This window comes from Sciurus carolinensis, chromosome 7 (genome assembly GCF_902686445.1).
Source record: "Sciurus carolinensis chromosome 7, mSciCar1.2, whole genome shotgun sequence".
In the NCBI taxonomy this organism is placed as follows: Eukaryota; Metazoa; Chordata; class Mammalia; order Rodentia; family Sciuridae; genus Sciurus; species Sciurus carolinensis.
Genome location: NC_062219.1, coordinates 44,947,598 through 44,969,137, shown reverse-complemented (window position 1 = coordinate 44,969,137; position 21,540 = coordinate 44,947,598). Strand labels below are relative to the sequence as shown.

General features: G+C 33.6%; 1 protein-coding gene across 4 annotated transcripts in view; it reads right to left on the bottom strand.

Annotated features, from left to right (window-relative positions):
- Man1a1 (mannosidase alpha class 1A member 1) overlaps positions 1 to 21,540 on the bottom strand; it is a 172,488-nt gene that overhangs the window by 101,117 nt on the left and 49,831 nt on the right. For all 4 annotated transcript variants that reach the window (XM_047557333.1, XM_047557334.1, XM_047557335.1 and 1 more), the window contains exon 5: positions 18,992 to 19,072. In XM_047557333.1, the coding sequence (XP_047413289.1) occupies positions 18,992 to 19,072 (81 nt within the window). The remainder of the gene's footprint in view (positions 1 to 18,991; positions 19,073 to 21,540) is intronic.

The window sequence follows — 21,540 nt, the reverse complement described above, 5'->3', positions numbered from 1 at the left end:
TATATATGTAGTCATACGCACTTCTAAATCATAGGCTCCTTGTTTTCACCTTTCTTTTCTTCATAATTTATCTGGACAAACTTGGATCATTTGAAATGCTGGAAACACATTTTGTTTTCTTGGTTGTGCATGAGTAGTGGCATTTGAAGTATTCTCTCTGTATTTCTGAAAAACTGGAAGCTAGATTCAGAGACCTGATCCCTTTGGCAAGACTACAGGTGATGGGATATCTCATCAGGGGTCATTTATATAGTCTCCTCCCTCCTTAAGAGCTGTTGATGATCATAGACTGGATCTATTAATTAATTCATCATGGGTTGTAAAAATGTGTGAATTTTTATTTTTATCATTTCACTTTGATTTATAAACAGGAATAATTTTACCAAGAGACACTTGGCTCATCTACTTTGATGGTACTCATCTACTATCAGTCATATGGTTCACATAGGAAAGGTCAGATAAATGCCTGTCTCTTTCCTTTATTCACCAGATTTCAAGAAAATAAATGGCTTTCCTGTCATTCTTAGAAGATAATCAATTATTTTTGCTTTTTAATATGATTATGAACTTAATAAACATACTTAATGAGTTTTAATCTGTTAACATTTCTAATTTTGAATGAAACTGAAAATTCTTAACTTCAGCCAGTGGAAGCCTCAAAAAGTAAGCTCCTGAGTCTTTTGACATTACTTTAATACTCTTTGTTTTCTGATTTGTTGAGATGCTTTTGACTAAACTTATACATTTTCAGTTTTAGTTATTTATCTAGAAGCCCTGGTTAGTGGGAAATGGGAATTCAAGACTACAACATGCATGTCAGGGATGCTGGTAGCTACTGGTTCTTCATCATTTCTAGGTCTTTTCAGGGGATATGCATATGTGAGCATTTTTACATAACTTTAAGGTGAAATACATGTCCATACTAACATTTTCAATTAAAATTTCTAACTTTGTTTTTTTTTCTAATACCTTTACCATATAATTTGCCATTTAAAGTATGCATTTAAGTGGTTTTAGTAGTCACAGTGAATTGATTCACCACAATCAGTTTTAGAGTATTTTTATCACGTCAGCAAAGAAGCTGTGTCCTTTAATAGCCATCCCCATCTGGCCTTCTACCCCTTTGTCCTAGACAATCACTCAACTACTCATCTACATTCGATCTCCCTGGATAAGCCTATTTTGGACATTACATAAGGGTGAAATCATACCATGTACTGTTTTTGGTTGTCTGAAGCTTTTTCTCTAGTAGATCCATCAGGAAGGGCTTCTAGAAGAATATTCTCTAATTTCATGCTTGTGTTCTTTACACCTGAAAGTCAGTTTCACTGGGTATAAAATCCTTATTTCTCATTTTCACCACAATAGTTAGAATTCCCTTTGAGTTTGTCCTTAAAATGGGAGAATATATTTGTCATGAATGCAATCTACGTTCAAATTTAGGGTCAGAAATGAGTTCAGACTGGCTACTCCACAGTGAAGAATCAGCACATGTTTCTGACTTGTCTATAGCCATTTATCATTTTTTTCTTGAAGCTTCTCCTTTTAGAATCTTCTTACCACTATTAATCAGTCACTTGCTTTCCCAGAGAACATAAGATTTTTTCATTGCAAACAGAGGCCCAGCTTCCCTTCATTTTCATTCCCAGGTAATTACATACTTGGACTACCTAGGTGTTGAACAAGAAACACAATTCTACATCTCACCAGAGGAATCAGAATGTTCACAACCAAAAGTGTTCTAAGAAGTTTTGAGTTAAAGCAAGGGAATTTCTCCTAGCACACCATCCTTCAATTTATAACATTTTATGAACTTGAAAATCAGCATATCATAGTTTTAGAAAACTGGATTTAAAAGGATGTTTAAAAGACATTTGTTTCATATTTCATGATTTTAAATCGATGAAGAGAGTCTTAATGTGATAAAAGGGTTGCTTTAGGTTATGCAGTGAGACAATAAACAAAAAGGATCTGTGAAACCAGAATTCCAGATACCAAGGGGAGTGTTTTTTCCACTCCATAAGAGATAACTCTTAAGTTCATGATGTGAATATTTCTGACATCATGACTATTTCAAGGAGTTCCTTAATTACAAATGGTATACCAATAGGCCGAACTTTGGCAATTTCCTTTAGAAGTACAATTATAAGTAGTAAGAGCCTCAAATCATCACATAAAAGTCTGTTCTAATTACAGATTCTCAGACAAGTAGTTAATATCCCATAACTGGAAGGAGAAGCATATTCTTGGGGTGAAGAGAGAATAAAGTGAAAGAAACTTTCAATTTTTTAATAAAAGTCACCTCTATAGATTGTCTAAAACATCTAAAAAAAGTTACAAAAATAGAAAAAAAAATGCGAATACCTTTGCACCCATAATCAAGCTCTATCAATTCTTACTTGTTTGGATTTAAAAAAATAAAGTAACATTTTACAAATTAAAAAAAAATTCACTTTCTAATTACCTTGGGTTTCCCTTGTGAAATGAGTCTAGGCTTTGATTTGCAGAGCCTCCTGAGTTTCTGGTAGACTCTCCTCCCCTTTTTACAGCCTCCTCCTTTCTCTCTCAGACCAGGTTTCCTTTGTTCCCTGGCTCATTACTGAACAGCTTTTCTCTGACTGTCTTCTTCCTCAAGCAAGCATGCATTCCTTTTGAAGTTTCTTAAGGGACAAATGCTGCTTGTAACAACAGGAAAAGGCCTCTCTGCTATGTCTTCCCTAACACCTTCTTTCAATTAGGTCCTGCAGGGAAAGACAAAGTCACATCGTGGCAGGTGCCTCAGTATACCCAATTTCCTTCTGCAGTAGTAATATATACCAATGTTAGCCATCATTGTAGTCTATGTGATTATTACAAATAATTTCACTTTTTTTTTTACTTTTAAATAGCAGATTAAAGAAAATGCAAAGACATTTCAAATATACATTTTTTAGAATATGAAATACTCTACATACATATTATTTTATATTATACTCTGAGTGTGTGTGTGTGTGCAACAATCTCATAGCTATAAGAAACGTCTGTCTTTGAAACCTCTTTTGCTAAAAAGACTAAGTAGTTGGAACTGAGACTGTGCAAAGATTTATAACCAATCTGTTTACTTAAGCTCTGTGTCACCTCCATTTCCATGTGAACCGAGAATAATTTTAACAGCTAATAGATGTTGTTGTAAATAAACAACCTTCTGAAATGGAAATCTATAAATTGACTATAAAGAAGGAAATTCAATTATCATTAAGTAAAGTCATTTTCTTTATAAAACAGATGTCAGAAAGGGAGAAAGGTGACTTTCAAGACTTTACAGGCTGGTACGAAAAGTTTAAAAAATTCAAATCTTAAGAAAGGCTAGAACAACTAAATTCTCAGTAAGTATAATGGCAAAACCCTAGTAATGATTTTTTCCAAGTCTGTTGAGATTCTCCAATTTTTTCTGGTTATAATAATATTACACATTTACAATGGAAATTCCAATAAGTACAGAAAAAGAAAAAGGCAGGGGGTAAGATCATTTATCACTCAGAAGCAAATAGTCAACATTTCAGAATAGCTGCTCTGTGTTTTCTATAGCAGAAATCATATTATACATGGAGTTTGGTATCCTGATTTATTTCTTATACCAATAGTTGTCCATGTCATTAAATAAATTAACAAGCATAAATTTATTACTACCTAGTATTTCACTGTCTGCTCTACCATTGTCTTAAAACTGGGTATTTGGAATGTATTCTTATTTGTTAAACATATAAACTATCTCCACTAACTGCTTTAGATATTATATTATTGTATCTTACTTAGATTATTTCCTTTGGATAGATTGCCCAACATAGAATAACTGAACCTAAATAAATACTTCTAAGGATTCTCTTACAGACTTGGTAGTTTAGAACAACTATAACAAATTGTATTTCCATCGGAAATGTCTGAGTTTTTGCTGTATTCTCACCAAACTTGGTATCAACATGGTTTTTAGTTTTTGTTAATTTGATAGGAATAAAGGTGGCGGGTGTTGGAGACAGTCTAAGTGTTCATATTTTACTGTGAGTATTTATAAAGTCGGTAACTGCTGATCTTGCATCTGACTGGACATCAAGGAAGCATTGAATGAATAAGTAAAAGTAGTGAGAAGTACACCAGGCAATGTTGAAATGGAATGGGAAATACTTAAATGTGTGGGAACTACCCACCTATGTGAATGCTAATCAAACTCCTAAAATTCCACAATGAGATGGATTCCTACAAACAAAACTGTTGGATACCAGATCATGTGATCTAATATTGCTTTAACTTTAGGGGCACTGGTTTGAAACTTCTCTTTTGAGAATAATTAACATAACTAAAGGAAAATATTGTATAAAATGTTGGTTCCCTACAAATTCTTAATAACTATGATGAAGAAATATTTTAATTATTTTGAAGTTACTTTGATGATATATGACAATAAATTTGAGATTTCCTTTCTCACTTATTCTTAGTGAATAAAATATAAAAAGCAAATAGGCAAATGGATTCCAGATTTTTTATCTACAGTCTAGAAAAATTTATTAAAGTGCTGTCAACATATGGTAGATTTATAAGCTATTTCTAAATGCTTTTTGGAATTCTCTAATTACATAAAAGCATACCAATTGTATTGGTAAGCCTTCACAATATATGTCTGTTGATAAAGCCAAAATATTTTAGCTTCATTTGAAACAAGGTACTACCTTTTTCCTTCATATTTCTGTGTCAAAAAAATGCTCAAAAACTGAAAATAATTCTTCCTTGTAAATTGTGTACATTTACATCATTCAACATTCTCAGTTACTTTGTCCTCAATATGCTTGCTTATAAAGAAAAAGTTGAATGTATACCTTGATTATCACAGTGTGACACCAAAATGTGGATATAAATTTTATCAACATTTTGAACTGTAACTCATGCTAATTCAGAGTAAAATGAGAAACTAAAGCTGCAATCACAGGCTACTTTATACATATTGCAAGGGTTGTGCTACATGTATTTACTGGACTATGAAAAGCATTTTAACATACTAATGGGGGAGGGAATGAGGAATGAAAACTTGGAGAAGGAAAATGAGAATGTTTGCAACTTAATGGACTATGTGGAAAAATTAAAGAATTCTGCCTTTGTGTTTTAAAACAGGCTTAAGTGCAATGAATAAATAATTTCAAATACAACTTGAATAAAAATCTGTTATTAACTCACAAGTGTTTTGACTATGTCATGGATTAGTTTTCCTAACTTAATTATTCTTTGTTGCTCAGAAAGTGGAAGATTTCATGGGTTTTAGAAAATTGCTGCTAGTTCATTTTATGAGGCTTAAATGCTGAACAAAGAGCAAGTAAATAAGAAAAATTAGGGTACCAACTGTGGTAATACTCATTTAAGAAACAATATGTGGTCAGGGTCAGGGGATTCAAAGCAGACAGAGGAGGATCTGATCCTATTTTGGTCACATACTGCATGGCTAAGGAATTTGCTTCTCAGAGTTTAAGTATTACAATATAGATATTATGTAATTTCTTTAATACTGGTGCTATATACCTGGCACACAACAAACCCTCAAAAAGCAGTCTAAATGTCATCATTATATTCATACTTCTGTCTTCCTCTGCCTCTTCTCTATCCCCAATAATAGAAAGCAACTGTAAACTTGGCACTCTTTGGGGCCCCTGTTTAGAATGTGATATTTTCCAAATATAGATCCTTTGTGTCAAATTATGACTCCTGTTTGATCTAAAGTGGTCCTTATCAACTCCCCACTCCACCCTCCATAACTCCTTACTCAACTGTACAGTACTGTATTTTTTTCACAGTACTTAACCACTGCCCAAAATTATCCTATGAACATGTATTTTACTCCACTGGAATAAAAATTTCATGACAGTAGATACTTGGTCTAATTTGTTTATTTGTTCACTCTGAATCCTCCAGAGTCTAGGACACAGACTGGCATATAATAAATGTTCAACACATATTTGCTGAATAAAGAAGTGAATCATAAGGGTATAAACAGGTTAATAATTGAAGGCCTGATCAGATGATATAGAAAAGTTCACTATAATTCTTTAGAGTTAAACTCTGTTATTATTTGTGTCTAGTTGTAAAGCATTCCATAGTAGAAACTCAACATAAATGCTGGATTCATTATATGCATTAAAAATTAAGCCTAAATTGAATAAGCCAGTGTATTTTCTACCTGACTTAAGTGCATGAAAGAAGACTAAAGACATCACAATATATTTATATTTATATATAAATGTATATATGTCTGTATTTTTTTAAAGATACTGGGGATTGAACCCAGGGTCTCTCACATACTAAGTACAAGCTCTATCACTGAGTTACAACCTCAGTCCCTAAAGATATCACTATTTAATAATCACAATACCTTATTGAACTTAAGAATTGAAATGCAGAAGTTAAGAGTGATTTATAAATTAGAAAACTCATGGCCATTATTATGTCAAAAACTAATTTATCAAGATATGATGAAGTAAGTAAACACATTAGCTTAAATCATGCTTATAAAAACTAAGGAGACAATTTCTTCCGCTTATCTTTTGTAACCCTAGCATTCTACCTAATGGTAAAACTGAAAAAAAAAATGTGAATAAAATTCTTGTGCTCTATGCCTATCCATCAAAACTCTTGGATTTCCTCATTTTACAAGACCCTAGAATTATTCACTATTTGTGCTGTTTCACAGGAATGGAACACTTCAAGCTAAAATAAAAATCAATTGTTAAGTTAGAAATAATTTCACCCTCAAGTCTTAGGTTTTATTTGAATATTAGTGTAAATCAAGTTTTAGCAAATTTGTATTCATTTTCAGATGCAAAGTGAATGGTGGCAGACCTCTCAATAAACATTTCATAAGGTAGCAGAAACGGATTCAATTAATAAGATGGTTAGCCTAAGATTTGTCAGTGATCTCTTTCTAACATGTTTGAAGGAAAATAACTTTTAAAAATTCATAAAATATAAATTTATACCATAAAATGATAACAGAAAAAAACTTTCTTTCTTCTTCTTCTTTTTTTTGTATCAGGGATTGTACTCAGGGATGCTTAACCACTAAGCCACATCTCCAACTCATTTTTGATTTTTGTTTTTTGATTTTGAGACAGTGTCTCACTAAGTTGTTCGGCCTCTCTGCATTGCTGAGACTGGCTTTGAATTTGGACTCCTCCTACCTCAGTTTCCCAAGTCACTGAGATTATAGGCATGTGTCATTTGCCTGTCATCACAAGAAAGTTTCCAAATGAAATCCTTAGAGTACTTATTTTGGAAGGTCCAGATTTCCAAATAACAAAAAAATTAAGCAAAGCTAATTTTTGATGATAGTTTCATATATTAGGTAAGATTTTATTTCTAAAAGAAAAAGAATTTTGAAAAAAAAATTTAATTGTAGGAGGACTCAATACCTTCACTTTATTTTTGTGGCGCTGAAGATCAAACCCAGTGCCCCACACATGTGAGGCAAGCACTCTTATCATTGAGCCACAATCCCAGCCCTCTAAAAGAAATTTAAAACAAATTCACATGGTTACCACCAAATTCACTACATTTCCCATATAGATAACATTTGGCTAGCTGTGCCCACTCTCCTGAAAAAAAATTCCCACTAGTCATAGTTTAAAAGAAAGATTTATATAGGTATAGGTATAGTTGTATTCATCCCAACTAATTAGCTGATACACATTTCATTTACATTTCTACTTGCCAGCTATAATCATATGTATTAACTTCTTTAGGCTCTGGAGTCATGAATGCTTGTCCAGCAATTACATATTTGAAATGCTTTCTGCCCAAGAATTTTTTTTTGTTTCAGTAGGAACTTTGATCAGTACATATTTTCAGACTGATTTATGGCTTTTATGTAAACTATATCTTAGCAAAGTTAAAAATAAAATTGCAAATGCCTGGTAGCTTTTAAAGACCATTTTTACATAGATTTTTTTACATTATATTTTATTCAATTAAAATATATTGCAGGATCAGTCACTTACCTGCTTCCTTCCCACTATCATCCCTCACTCATCTTGGACTGCATGGTCTATAATTTCAATAAATTTTGTTAATACCTTAAAATCCATGCCTTTTTCCTCTGTGTCATCTGGCTCCCAAACTCAAATGAAACTAAGTTCCTTTTCCATGGCTGTCACTGAAACACTGAGCACTGTTGGAGGAAGAAATGTCATATACATGGGAGGATGGGGCCCATCATGATTCGTGTCTCCACTCTAGAATTCTGTCCAGAAACTCTTTCATATTTCTCTAATAACCCTCTCTAGAATGACCATTTTAAATTAAACACACTCATCTCAAACGTCTGTCCTCTTTCCAAGTCTCAGAGTTATCTTTGTCTTTACTTCTTCATACAGTTAACAGGGACGATCAGATAGAAATTGGTATCTTTGTCATCAAATTTACCAAGTTACTGACATTTGTACCTGTCTTCTCCTTCACTTTTTTTTTTTTTTTTTTTTTTTTGCGGCACCAGGAATCGAACTCAGGGCCTTGTGCTTGCGAGGCAAGCACTCTACCAGCTGAGCTATCTCCCCAGCCCATCCTTCACTTTTTTATAGTGCAATGGAAGAAGGATCCACCCCTAAGGTCGTCTGTCTTCCTAATTCTACCCTTCTCCATCTCTAAAGACCCTAAATTAATCTTCATTTCCTTCCACTTTCTCCTATTCAATTTAAACCAACTTTGATTCTGTCTGATTGATAGAAGCACTCTCAATAAAATCATCCAAGACCTCCGTATCGTTACATCTGAAGATACTTAGCTGTCCTTATACAGCTTGTCATAGCAGCAGCATTTGACACAACTGAATACCTGATCTTTCAAAGTACTATTCTCTTTTGACTTCTGTATCACTCTACTGGTTTTCCTCCTACTTCCAGACCACCACTTCCCAGTCTCCTTTTCTACTTCCTTCTTCTCATCAATGCTGATTCATTAAGGTTCTTCTTCTTCCTCTGTGTATAATGCCCTGGGCAACACCACTGCTGTCTATGCCTTCAGTGATCATTTAGTTGTTGATGACTCATGAGTTTAGGCTCCAGTCAACATTTATCCTCTGTGTTTGACAACCCTGATGTACAGCTGCTTTGCAGTGTTTTGGAGCCAGGCTACCCAAGCTTGAAGCCTACCACTGCTACTTTGCATATTCTCAAATAAGTTACATAACTGTTTCTTCCTCCATAAAATGAAGATAAGAATAATATCTACTCCTACTTTACAGGGTTGTTGTGAAACTAAATTTTGAATTAATATTTGTCAACAGATACTGTGTTGCTCTTGTTCATTGTTGTTTCTGCAGTGCCATGTGCAATACCTCAAGAAGGTATTCAGCAAACATCTGCTGATTCACTTCATGAATGAATTTGCCAGATGGTAATTACCACAATTCTAAGGCATTTTATACTAGCCCTATTAAATTTTAAATTCCTTGCTACAGCTACCTCATGAAACCCTTCCAAAGGATAACACAATTTCAAAGAAAAAGAATATGCAAGAATATTCCTGAAAAAAACTTCTGCTGAAAACACATGCTCACAGGCAAAATCCAGTCTTAAAATTCATGTCAATATGATTCAGGCAAAAAATAAAGATTTGAAATACTGGTTTTTACAGCCATTTTGAATTATACAACCATTCGATGTAAAATGAAACATAAATTCATTACCCAGTTCTTTCATTAGACTATTGTAAAATGAGAAGTGACCAATCTAGGGAATGCTAAAATAAAAGAGAAAGTGATGGAAGGAAAAGCACCAGGTCCTTAGTGTCTGGTCAACATAATAAGGTGCTGCCAAAAGTGATACTAAGCCCTCACCACAGACACTGCAGATGAACATTCCTTTATTATGGGCTAGTTCATGGGTTTGTCAACTTTGCTGTTTGACATTTGAAATGCCAGGAGAAAAGCTTGTAGAGTATATTTCTTGGAGAAGCAGAACTTTGTAAACAAGGATTGGATAAGAAGTCTTTTACTTGGAAATTCACTGAGGATGGCTATTTCTATTTCAAACCACTACTTTCTACTAATTACTACCTTGGTGCCTCTTTCCAGGGGGACCAACTGATTCTAGTTTGGGGACCTTTGACAAATTTTCTCTTTGCACTGATTCTTATTGTCTACTACTCTTGGTGATTAGAAGGGTTCCAGAGTAATCGAAGTCAAGAAACCAATATGGCAGTCATGAATGCCCTTCACCAATTTTCCACCCAGGGTATCAGGGCAATAACTCCATCCACATAACCACCCTTCAAATTACAATGGCCATGTGACTTCCTCTGACCAATGAAGTGTCAATGGAAGCAATATGTGTCTTTCAAGTACACATCAGTGGTTTTCCAGGTTCTCTTTTGCCAACCACTCCTTCTCCTTATGGCTGCTGGAAATGGCCCAGATGGCAGCTGCCCCATAGTCTGGGCTCTGAAGGGAAGATGAGGAGAAGCAAAATCACAGCAGACCATACTGTCATTCTGCTGAGATGTCAAGGTTGCTACTGCATCATAACTAAGGTACATTCTCTTTGATCTGAGTTTGTAGTTTGCTACTGTGTACAAGGAACTATGCTAAGGCAAAAGGGATAAAATTCATTAAGTCACAAGTGAATTTTCTGACTTTCTCTTTCATTCAGGTGTTAAGCACTAGTTTGACAATTAAGTCAAAGGCCAGGTCATTTACACATCAGTATGAGTAAGTGTTAGGGCTGGAATTATTAGGAAATTGTAGAAATGCTTCATGGACCACAGAGATAAAATTATTATACCTAATTAAACCTCTAGGCTTTTGAAAACAATTATAAATACAAGATAGAGGTTTATAATGAGGGATACACATATAACAAACCTGAGTTAAGGAGTAGGTATGATTTCTGTCATTCACTCTAGTGCAAGAAAAGGTAGTAATTTCGTTTGACTAAAATGCATGTTATTTCAGAATCAGTTCTGTATACTGCTATATCCCTTTTAAAGTACAAATTAAATTTACCAATCATAATGGAATATTCAATGTGTGTCATTTGTAACTCATGAACCATGAAAATTTAATTATAATATAAGTAAAATTACTGTTCTCCATATATTTTACTAAACTCAACCTTTTTAAGTGAAAGTATTAGCTATTCCTTTTTTAATAAAAAATTCAGCAATGAATACCAACAGTAAATGAATATTTAAAGTATATGTAAGGATCAATCTAAATTTCTAAGTAATAATAAGGTAATCATAGTACAAAATAACAAAGAAATAATCAATAATACTATTTGATAAATATGGTTAAAACTGTGTCTTTTTAAGAAAGCAGCATAAATGTGCCATTAAATGATTTAGAAAGTCTTAGCTTAATAGTTTTCTCAAATTAAAGAAAACGTGCTGTAGAATCCCTTTCACATTTACTTTTTATAATTTCCTCCTAGGCTGTAATTTCAGAAAATGCCCTAACGATGTTGATTCTATTTAAGAGGTCCACAATAAACGATCTCCCATATTTAATAATGATTTCATTTAGATAGAGTTTCTAGTTCACTGGTTTTCAAAATTCTATCTACTCCAGAGAACCAGCATGCATAGAACAGATAAAAAGGAAGATGTCTGCTGGGGCTAGGGGGCTAGAAAAGGAGACTGGGGTGAGTCACAGGGACTTTTGGGGAGCTAGAGATCTTATCACCTTATTACATTCTTTTCCTCACATCCTCTACTCCAAGCCTTCCAAGCCAGTTGCTTATTTATGTTATCAATAAAAAGATTTTACTTTAAAAATTACCAGAAACACTTTCTACTGGAATTTTAACAAGTAAAGGTCACAGAAAACCTAACGAAGCATTCAATTAACAATAATTTACTGAAGGTTTTCTACCACCAGACATACAGTGCTAAGCAAGGGGATACAAGAATGGGAAACTCAATTGACATTTCTGTACAAATTTTACTGGGAAAGAGGAGTGAGGAGGTAACACGACTCAGACCATGCAGAGTGGACTTTAACAGCAGCACATGCAGTGAAGGTAGGAAAGGAAGCCTCTGAATCTTCTCATGGGGATGACTTTATGCAGATCGGTCAAGGATGATCTCATAAATGACCTTCAGGGTTAGGGGTAGAAGGAGCAGGACAAAGCACACATATGTGTTTGGCTTATTTGCCAAGATGGAGAAGGAGAAAATCAAAATACAGAGGAAGGTATGTGAAGAAAGTAATGGACAAAACCAGAAAGAGGAGGGGGACTGGGACAAAATTATAAAGACTTTATGCAACAAGTTAAAAAACCTTCACTTTTACATTACAGGTATCAGAATAGGTTTGTAAGAAGACTGTGTGGTCTGATTTTTTTTTTTCAGTGCCAAAGTGAACAACTGAGAAGAGGGAAGATGGTGGCAGAATGAAGGCCAGCTCAGATGGATGACCTGAAGTCAGTTTTCTGCCTGCCTAATGTCCTGCCATAGCAAAACCAAAATAATCCAATCAAAATATAAACTTTTGTTTTCTACAGGTCTATTCAAGATTTACAGTTTTGATTTGAGTTACATTTCTTTATTAAAATAGAAGCTCCATAAGGTCAGGGCTTAGGGGCTATTTTATTCTCAGGTACATCTCAAGGACAAGAATAGTGTCTCTAATACAGTTGGCAGGCACTCAACTGATATCTCCCAAAGAGAGCCTGTGTCCTCAGGTACATGTCTCCTTGCTTTATGTGCACCTCTGCCCAGCGTGACCAGCACTACTCTGCTTTGCCTGGGTTGGGATGCAACACTAAGACACACCTACGAAGAGTTTTCCTATTGAGGGAACCATCAAACTCACCTTCATCAAACCTCCCTGTGTCCTACTACATGAATAATACAGTTCTTACTCTTATTAAGGTCTTTACCAGAAGATCATCTCAACATGGAGGTTGAGAGGGAACAGAAGAAAACTTTCTAAGTACAGCTGTTTTCTCATTTGACCATCTATGCTCTTATTTTTATGAAGTCCCTTAATTTGTTTTTCATCAGTGGAATACAAACTTACTTAACCGTATATTTACTTCTTTCTTAATATAGATCTATAATGCTATATATTACCCTAAATATCACTTTGGCTACTGTCCAGAAAACTTAATGTGATACTTATATTTTAATTGTTAAATCATCTAATTTTTATTTTATAGATTCATTCCCTGAGGTAATTGTTATTGAAAAGATTATTTTTAAGTTTTCATATGATTTTTTACTATTTTCAATGTGTATATTTCTAATGTTATATTTTATTGGTGGCATAATATAAAATTCTCATTATCTGTATTATCAGATAAATACTGTAAAAATCTGATTACCTAATTTTTTAAACTTAATTTTATCACTATGACAATCTTTCCTTTTAACTCTATTGCATAGATCTATTATTTCTTCATTGCATAGAATGAACAAATTATATTTTGATCTTAAGATACTGTGATAAGAATTTTTTTCAATTCTATGAATTATTTTTTACAAACTATGTCTTTTGTTGATATTTCTGCTTTTTGGGATTTAAAACTACTTTGTTAGAGATGAAACTTAAAATACCATATATCTGAGAAAGCAGGATAAAACTGAGTCCAATTTTTACAATTCAGGCAGGATTTGGGAGGGTTCTAAGCTAGATCCAACTGTATTGCTGGGTTTTTCTTATTTATATCAGATAATCTTTGTTTTATCAAAAATTTAGTACATACACAGGTAATATTATATGTGGGCTATTCTGTGTTATCAAATTTTAGTGTTCATAAAAATAGCAAAACCAAATTGCTGTTAATTCTCTCCCCTTCTTTGCTCTGGTCGCTAGGAAACCTGAAGACATGTCTCTGTCCAAAGCTGCAATGATTAACAAGCTGGCAGAATGCTTTGCTACGTGCTAATCTCATCTGCAACTTTAATATGCCCTGAATTTATTCTCTGCTTTTCCACAGTTCTGTTTGCATCATACATTTTCTGTAAGTTGTTTTAATTTTTCATTTGTAGAATAAGGTAGGAGACAGATGGACACTTTGGGAGATGGCACTCTTTCTGGCAGGTCATGGCAGATATTGAGTCTGAAAGGTAACCACATCGATACATTCTAATTTTCTAGGGGATCTCTAAATAATTTTATGACTATTCATCACGAAGAAAACTTCAAAAACTAATTTCTAATCCTTGCTCAAACACTCCAGATGTCCAAATCTTGTTATGAAACACAAATGGATCTTTCAAACACTAAATTCCATCTTCTCTGTCTCCTCTCCTCAACCTCAACCTCCTCTATGTTTCCCCTTTAATAGTCTTAAAATTTCAGGGGTACCAACTATTTCTCTTATTCAGTTAAGTCTCTCTCAACAACGATCTGGTACAGCAGATAACTCTTGGGGGATCTGGGAGAAAATCCTGTTGCTGCCACCAAAATGAAAGGGTATCTTGTCTGAAGGAAGTGATGTAACTTAAGAGTCCATTCGCTGTGCTTCCTCAGTCTTGGATCTTGTGTCTTCTACTTTTTTTTTTTTTTTTGCATCAAAAGAAAAGTTCTTACATCAATTTGGTTGTTGATTTGTGTGTTTTTGTGGTTCACAGACTTCAAACATACTAGTAGAATATTTCCTTTGAAGATTAAATATTCTAGTAGTTTATTTGTGTTCCCTTAATTTAAAGAATTAAGGAGGTTTTCGAATCAAGGAAAGTTTTTTTGGGGGGAATAATTTTTTATTAAATTATCAGTTTCCATAAGGCTTGTCTATTTCCTCTGTCTCTCTTATCATTCATCATAGTGAACTTGAATCTTGTTGGTTCCAAAACATTTACTCTCCTCGCTCTTCTAACAGGGCCCTAATTTGTACTCACAAATTGTTTAAACTTCCTTACACTAAGTCTTCATGGGATACTACACTCAAACCCTGCAGAAGATTCCTAGCATATTCTTTCATTTACTCCTTAATCCCCAAGGGGCTGCATGTAATAGAAACATTGCCAATGCCTTCTTCTTGGGGAACTTCGTATCTTGAGCGAAGTATAAAAGAATAGTCTACATTTACTACTTCTACAATGTCCTAGGGAGGTAGGATCTAAAGAGATCTTCCAGGGTAACCAGAGATGTTTTGTTTCAGATTGTTCTTCAGCATTCTCTCTGATTCTGCTGGATCCCTAGGCCCCATTAAATTCACTAACTGTTCAATACAGCTGTTGGTTTGTAGAGGTTCAGGTCATGAGAAAGTACAGAGGAGCGTAAGTCCTTTGAGTGAGCACACTCCTCAGGATGATAAAGGTCTTCTGTTTCTCTGCCTTAGAAACATTCTGCAACTCCTCTGTCCTTAAGCCATGGAGACATTATCTTCTTAGAAAAACATTTGGTATTAGTGGACTCTGAGAAGCAATCAAGTTATATGATCTTCACGTGAGCAAAGCTAATTGCACTCATGTAACCTAATGTAACTTGATATAATCCTGGAGTAGATAATAAAACTGAACTGGCTTTCCCATGGAAGCCACTTCTTGCTGTAGGACATCCTGTGTGTGTGCCTTTTATTTGCTCCCCATTAACCGTTACATTGGTTTCTGTTACAAAATGGCACACAATATTAGTATGTGCTGTTTTATACATGTAGCATCTTTTGCAATTCCTTAAATTTACTCATCTCTATTTTGCACTTGCAAATTTTCAATACCATTTTTGTGTTGGTTACTACTAGTTTACACTGTTGTTTTCCAAAACTGTTCTAGGAGACAATAATTCCAACTCAGTGTTAGTAGATGTTACATTTAAAAATCCCAGGGAGGTTATAGTTAATTAAATGTAAAAAATAGGAGCCATGTTTGTAGCTCAATAGTAGAGCACTTGACTAGCATGTGTGAGGCACTGGGTTTGATCCTCAGCACCACATAAAAATAAATAAAATAAATGTAGAAAGTAACAAAGAAAAAAAATTGAATGTTCCTTTTTCTGTGCATTGTGAATTTCCAAGAAAGAAAACGGGATGTAGATTTTTTTCAAACTTATTTTTAATGTACATTGAGATACAGATTTATCCTGATATATCAAAATAAACTCTTGAGTATAACATATTTGGGTAACGATATTCTAGATGCTTCTATATTTACTGTTTTCTGCAAGGATTTTCATTTCTCTTCAGCTTATTATAGAGCAATGCAATGTTATCTTTTATTCTTAACAGTGATCATCGTATCTCCATTCTATGTTTGTAATTCTTGAGGTTGCTTGAGTTTCTTTTATAGTTGGGGAAAATTTTGAGGCTTGACTTTATGGTACTACAAAATATTTTAACTGAGCTAGGACATTTCATACTTATGAATATGTCCCTATCATCTCAGTTTATTACAGGCATTTTCATGTCTCTTCTCTTGGTAGGTTAGAGTTCTTGTGGCATTCTTGAATATTGTTCAGTGTTTCTAATGAACTTTACTGCAGAATGTAACACAAATGATGGTGTGGCCTCTCTTGCTTTTGCAATATAATTTAAGATTTTTGGAATTGTATTAGGGTGGGCCTATATACTTCTGATGGTGATTTATAAGATGTTCTTAAAATGCTCCCAAGCCTCAGTGATGACATCAGGATGTTAAATTATGGTAGTATAGTAAGTCTTCTATGAAGTAATTTAGGAAGATAATTTTTCTTAACTACCTTAAATCCTATGATATAATAAAAGTGTGTGGAAGAGAACTTCATGAACTATCTGAAACCAACTTATTAATAATTTGGCCATGTTGTGTTCTGTTAAATGACCATGTTTTCATTTTGGTATGGAGACAAATAGTTCAAGCACAGACCTGGAGTAAAATAATGTTTCCTGATCACATTACTGATAGTTCTCCTGAATGCACTGGAGAACTGAAAGGCCTTTGTCAGTGACAAGGTGATTAGGGAGAAGATGCAGGAAATGATGTTAAATCAATTTACTACTAATGAGTTCTCATCTAGTAACCCTATGTGAGAGAATAAATATTATTGACTGATTACAGCTGCATTTTTCAAAATACAGAACTACTGGAAATAACCCAAATGTCTAATATTTTAGGGAACCATCAATCAAAAATATGCCAAAAAGAAGAATTCTTATGAACAAAAATTAAAATTCATTCTATAGAAACAGAATAGCATCTAAGAAAGAAAATACCTTAAGCAACTTTTTTCTCATAAAATTAAAATATAGAAAATCTACACTAAAACAAGATTTATACAGTGAAAGGAACAATGCACATATACTAAAATATAGTCATTTTCAATAGAGGTGCTTTTTTGCTGTTCTTTGTTTATTAATGCTAGCTAAATATAAAATTTAAAAAACACCCTTACAAGGTCTTAAGCAAATTATTCTATCTATAAGCAAAGTGTATTATCTATAGCATTATATTTAGATAAATATATAAATACGTATCATTAAGTACATATACAAATAGAAACTCTTATATGTATGCAAGGTTAAAACATTGTTATAAATGATAAAGTATCCTAATTAAATATTATGCATATTTAGAAGAAATACGTTTGTTTCTTTTTCTTTGCTGTATTATCCTAATTGAGCCTAGACACAGAAAATGCAGTCTTTTATTTCCTCCAAAGTGTTTCACCTACATGTAAATTATGGAGAAAGTTAAAACCAACGTCATCATAGCATGCCATGTTCAAACATGAGAACCTCCAGGCATTGGATGCTCAGAGAAACACATTGTAAAAGCATAAATTTATTAATTAGAGTAACATTATTTAATTTTAAGCAAGTCTTTTAAAAAATATAGATTCCTTGGCTTAACACTTAGGAATGTGTAACTGAACAGGACAAATGAAGTTATTGGGGACTGGAAAAATTGGGAAAAGGGAAGAAGCATAAGATACCAGAGGCTCTCATAAGATATCTGGCTGAGAAGGTGACACAGTTCATAATGAAGTAAGAATTTAACACTTAGGCAGGAAGATATTGGGGAATACAGAAGCCATCTCTACACTGAAAGATATATGGTAGAATAAAATCTAGAGAGAGAGAGAAAATATAAGATTGTGAAGACTGTCTTGTTATGATTAGGAAAGTACGTGATAGGAACAAAGTCAAGCAGCTTTTCTCATTAAACATTTATTACTCTGCCTAAATCTGTTTGAAGCTTAGAGATACATGAAACACTACACTGGATAAGACCTACTCTTCCTCCAACCAGAATACTGAGGCTAATGCAAATCTGATTGGAGTGTAATTGAAGAATGTGACTATTTTTTCCTTGATGTCAGTTTTTAACACTGTCAATATTAAAGGTGAGGTCTACTCTAGCATTTTAGTGGACACTTAACGTTATTAATAAAGTTGTCCAAACCCTTTCAAGAAAACAGTATCAGTATCCTTTATGAGCATGATATAAAAATCCTTTCTTTATCAATAAAAGGGAGCTAAATTAAAAACTCTTCCTTTGCTTCAAGCATTAGCGAATTAATTCATCATTGACCCAGGAAGAACACCAAAGCATTTTGCACAGGCTCACTGGCCTGTAGAACTCTTCATTGGAAAGCTGAGAGTGCTTCCCCCTTAGTTTCATAAATACCATCATTTTTATATCTTACTTGCCATGCTTTCTTCATTTTAAAAAAGTTTTTATTAAACTAACGTATGCTAACATTAAAATAATTTTCAAAGAAAAAAATCCATCCACAAGGCTGCCACTATATTAAACTCTTAATTTGTCCATTGGCATATATAATTTGTAGTTATAATCACACCATACGTAACAGAATAGATGGAGCCAGGCTTTTTTAAAGGCATTACTTAACATTCCCTGACAATATGTTCTGCCAAACGTTCCCAACTTGCTCATTTAATTAGCACATATTATGAGAAATTCAATGCAAACTATGAGCCCACCAAAATAGGAAAATTTAATGGATTCCTCCTAAATGTATGCCACAAAAGGCAAATCTAACAAATAAATGTGAGTTGAAGATACTTTATAATTCACACGTACACACTGTTTTTCATCTTACCTCTTCTCCAGACAAATAGTAGGCTGATAGGAGTCCACCAACAAAGCGTATGTTTACTTCAAAAACAGAAATCTCAGCATTCTACGGAAACAGAATGGAGGAGGTTCAAATGCAGTGACAGTACACAATTCAGAAAACCATCATGATGGCTGCATATTCTTTAAAGTCTGTTCAAATCTTACATGCTTGCCCAGAAAAATGTATATATATGTAAGGGGAAAAGTCCTCCCTTTCAGTGGTGTCAAAATATACTTAATTAGATAAAAATAATTTGGCTCAAAATAAAGATTATAAAAATATTTAATGTTTTTTCTTCCTTGTGATCAACAAATGATACAACACTTGGCATTCTCTTTTGTGCAAAGGCAATAGGACCAGAGCATGCTTTTTCTATTCTGCATACTCCTTTATTTTATTTATTTGCTTGCTTCTTCTCCCTGAAAGGCCAATCATACTATACTGTGGCTGGGAGTTTGACATTAGTCTAGCATATTTTCACACTATGTTAAAGTAGCACAGACAGAATGCAGAGAGGATCTAAAGTCATAGATATTGGTTTCTAGCACTGGTTTCCAACTTTCTATCTGCAACTTGGGACAGTCGCACTTCTTAGAGATGACATTTCATCTTTACATGAAGGAAATAATAATAATGTAAACTGTATCTTGCTAAAACAGTTCTTATTTATAGCAATAATCGCTTTCTTTTTATTATTTATAATTTACCAAATGCTGGGCTAATCTCATTACATGACCCTGTCTTTAAATCTTCACAATGATCTTATGAATTAATTGTTGTTCTTATGCCCATTTCAGAGATGGAGAAACCGAGTCTTATACTAGTTAATGTGATTTATTAGACAACTAATAAGTGGTAGAATCAGGATTTGAACTTGTGATTCCCAGTTCAGGGCTTTGCTATTCTGATTTTTATAATACCTTGCATACCTGAAATAATTACAGCATCTAATTAGTACTTATTGTCAATACTTTTATTATTTTACAGTATTTGTCTACTAAATAAATTTTGTATTCTGTTACTTTCCTACAATACATACAAGGTCCACTTCAAGCTTTTATGAGCTACTTCTCTTTATATTCACTGGGCCTCCTTAATAATTGTCACTTTTGCCTAACATCAAACCATTCACTGATAATCACAAGGGCTAACAGCAACCTGTAACATGTGGAGTAATTATCCGGCAGATGTACTTAGCCAAAATAATTTGAGATATTTTCTCCCTTAACATTTATTAAGCAACTACTATGTGACAGGCTCTTGCTAGGTGCTAAGACATAGCAACGAAGGCTGGCAAGGTCCTCAAACTCCTTGAGTCTACATTTTAGTGGCAGAAAATGTTTCCAGAAAATAAAGGAAATATAGAGTCATTTAATTCACACACATACTCTCTAAAAAGATAAAAATATCTAAGAAGTAAAGCTAAGTAATTGCTTGAGGTTAAAAAAAAATTCAAAAAATTTTCTGAAAAAGAAAGATTATAAAAACATATTAAGAGAGGGAATTAGTAGGCCAAAGTTAGGTAAAAGAGTCATACAATAAGACCACTGGTGAGTTTGTTTAAATGTATTTCATAATTTGTACCATGTATGTAATATATTTTGATTAAAGTAACTCTATGTAGGTTCAATTTATCCTCATCTGTACCAATCTGAATGAAGATTATATAAATATTGGGCAAAGTGTGAGTAGTCTACAAAATTACTGATAAGGAAAAGGGAAGATAATCTATTAATTTAGTTTGGTTCACATAATTTTATTCCTTGTCTAAGAGTAATAATGCTAATAAAATCTAACAAACTTAACCCTCAAATCATATTCCTCTCAATTTGTTCTTGTGTTTTTCCATTTTAAAACCTGAGAACAGTCCCCCACACTTCTGTTTATTGAAACCTGTTAAGATGATTTTATGTTCTAATTCTGACTATGGATTTAGTACATATGCATTCTCTCTTCCTCCCACAAAAATTTTAGATCATTGGGACTTTTATAAAGACATCTGATAAAAATTACTGCAGGTAGAGGACTGAGCCATGTCAAATATATCTTCAGCTTGACATCAATCACCTATTGGATGCAGTTATTCAACCGGCTATTGATCCAGCTATGTATGCATTCTAGAACCTAAATCTATTTGTCTTCCTCTGCTGCTAAGGTACTGAAAGATAATCCTGTAAGTACTATAATGAAAGTCAGTTGCTGTGACTTTCAAATTTCGTGGATCTAATATTACAGTGAGCCTAAGAAGCAAATTTGGCTTGTTAGTGAATTCACATAGGTTCCCAGTGATTGCTATGCCCTTGTCTTTAAAACTTTTGTTCAGGAATATCACAATATCACTATCAGTAATTCTCAAGAGTCACCATCTTCCTCGGAAAACTAGAATTACTTTTGAATTCTCTTCGTATAATTCTTCTTCCCTCTGTTCTTTCAAAGTTAATTTATTTCAGCTCCTTTAATATTCTGGGTTATATTATGTTTTACACTAGAAGATTGAAATTTAGACACTTAGGTTACTCCATACAGATCCT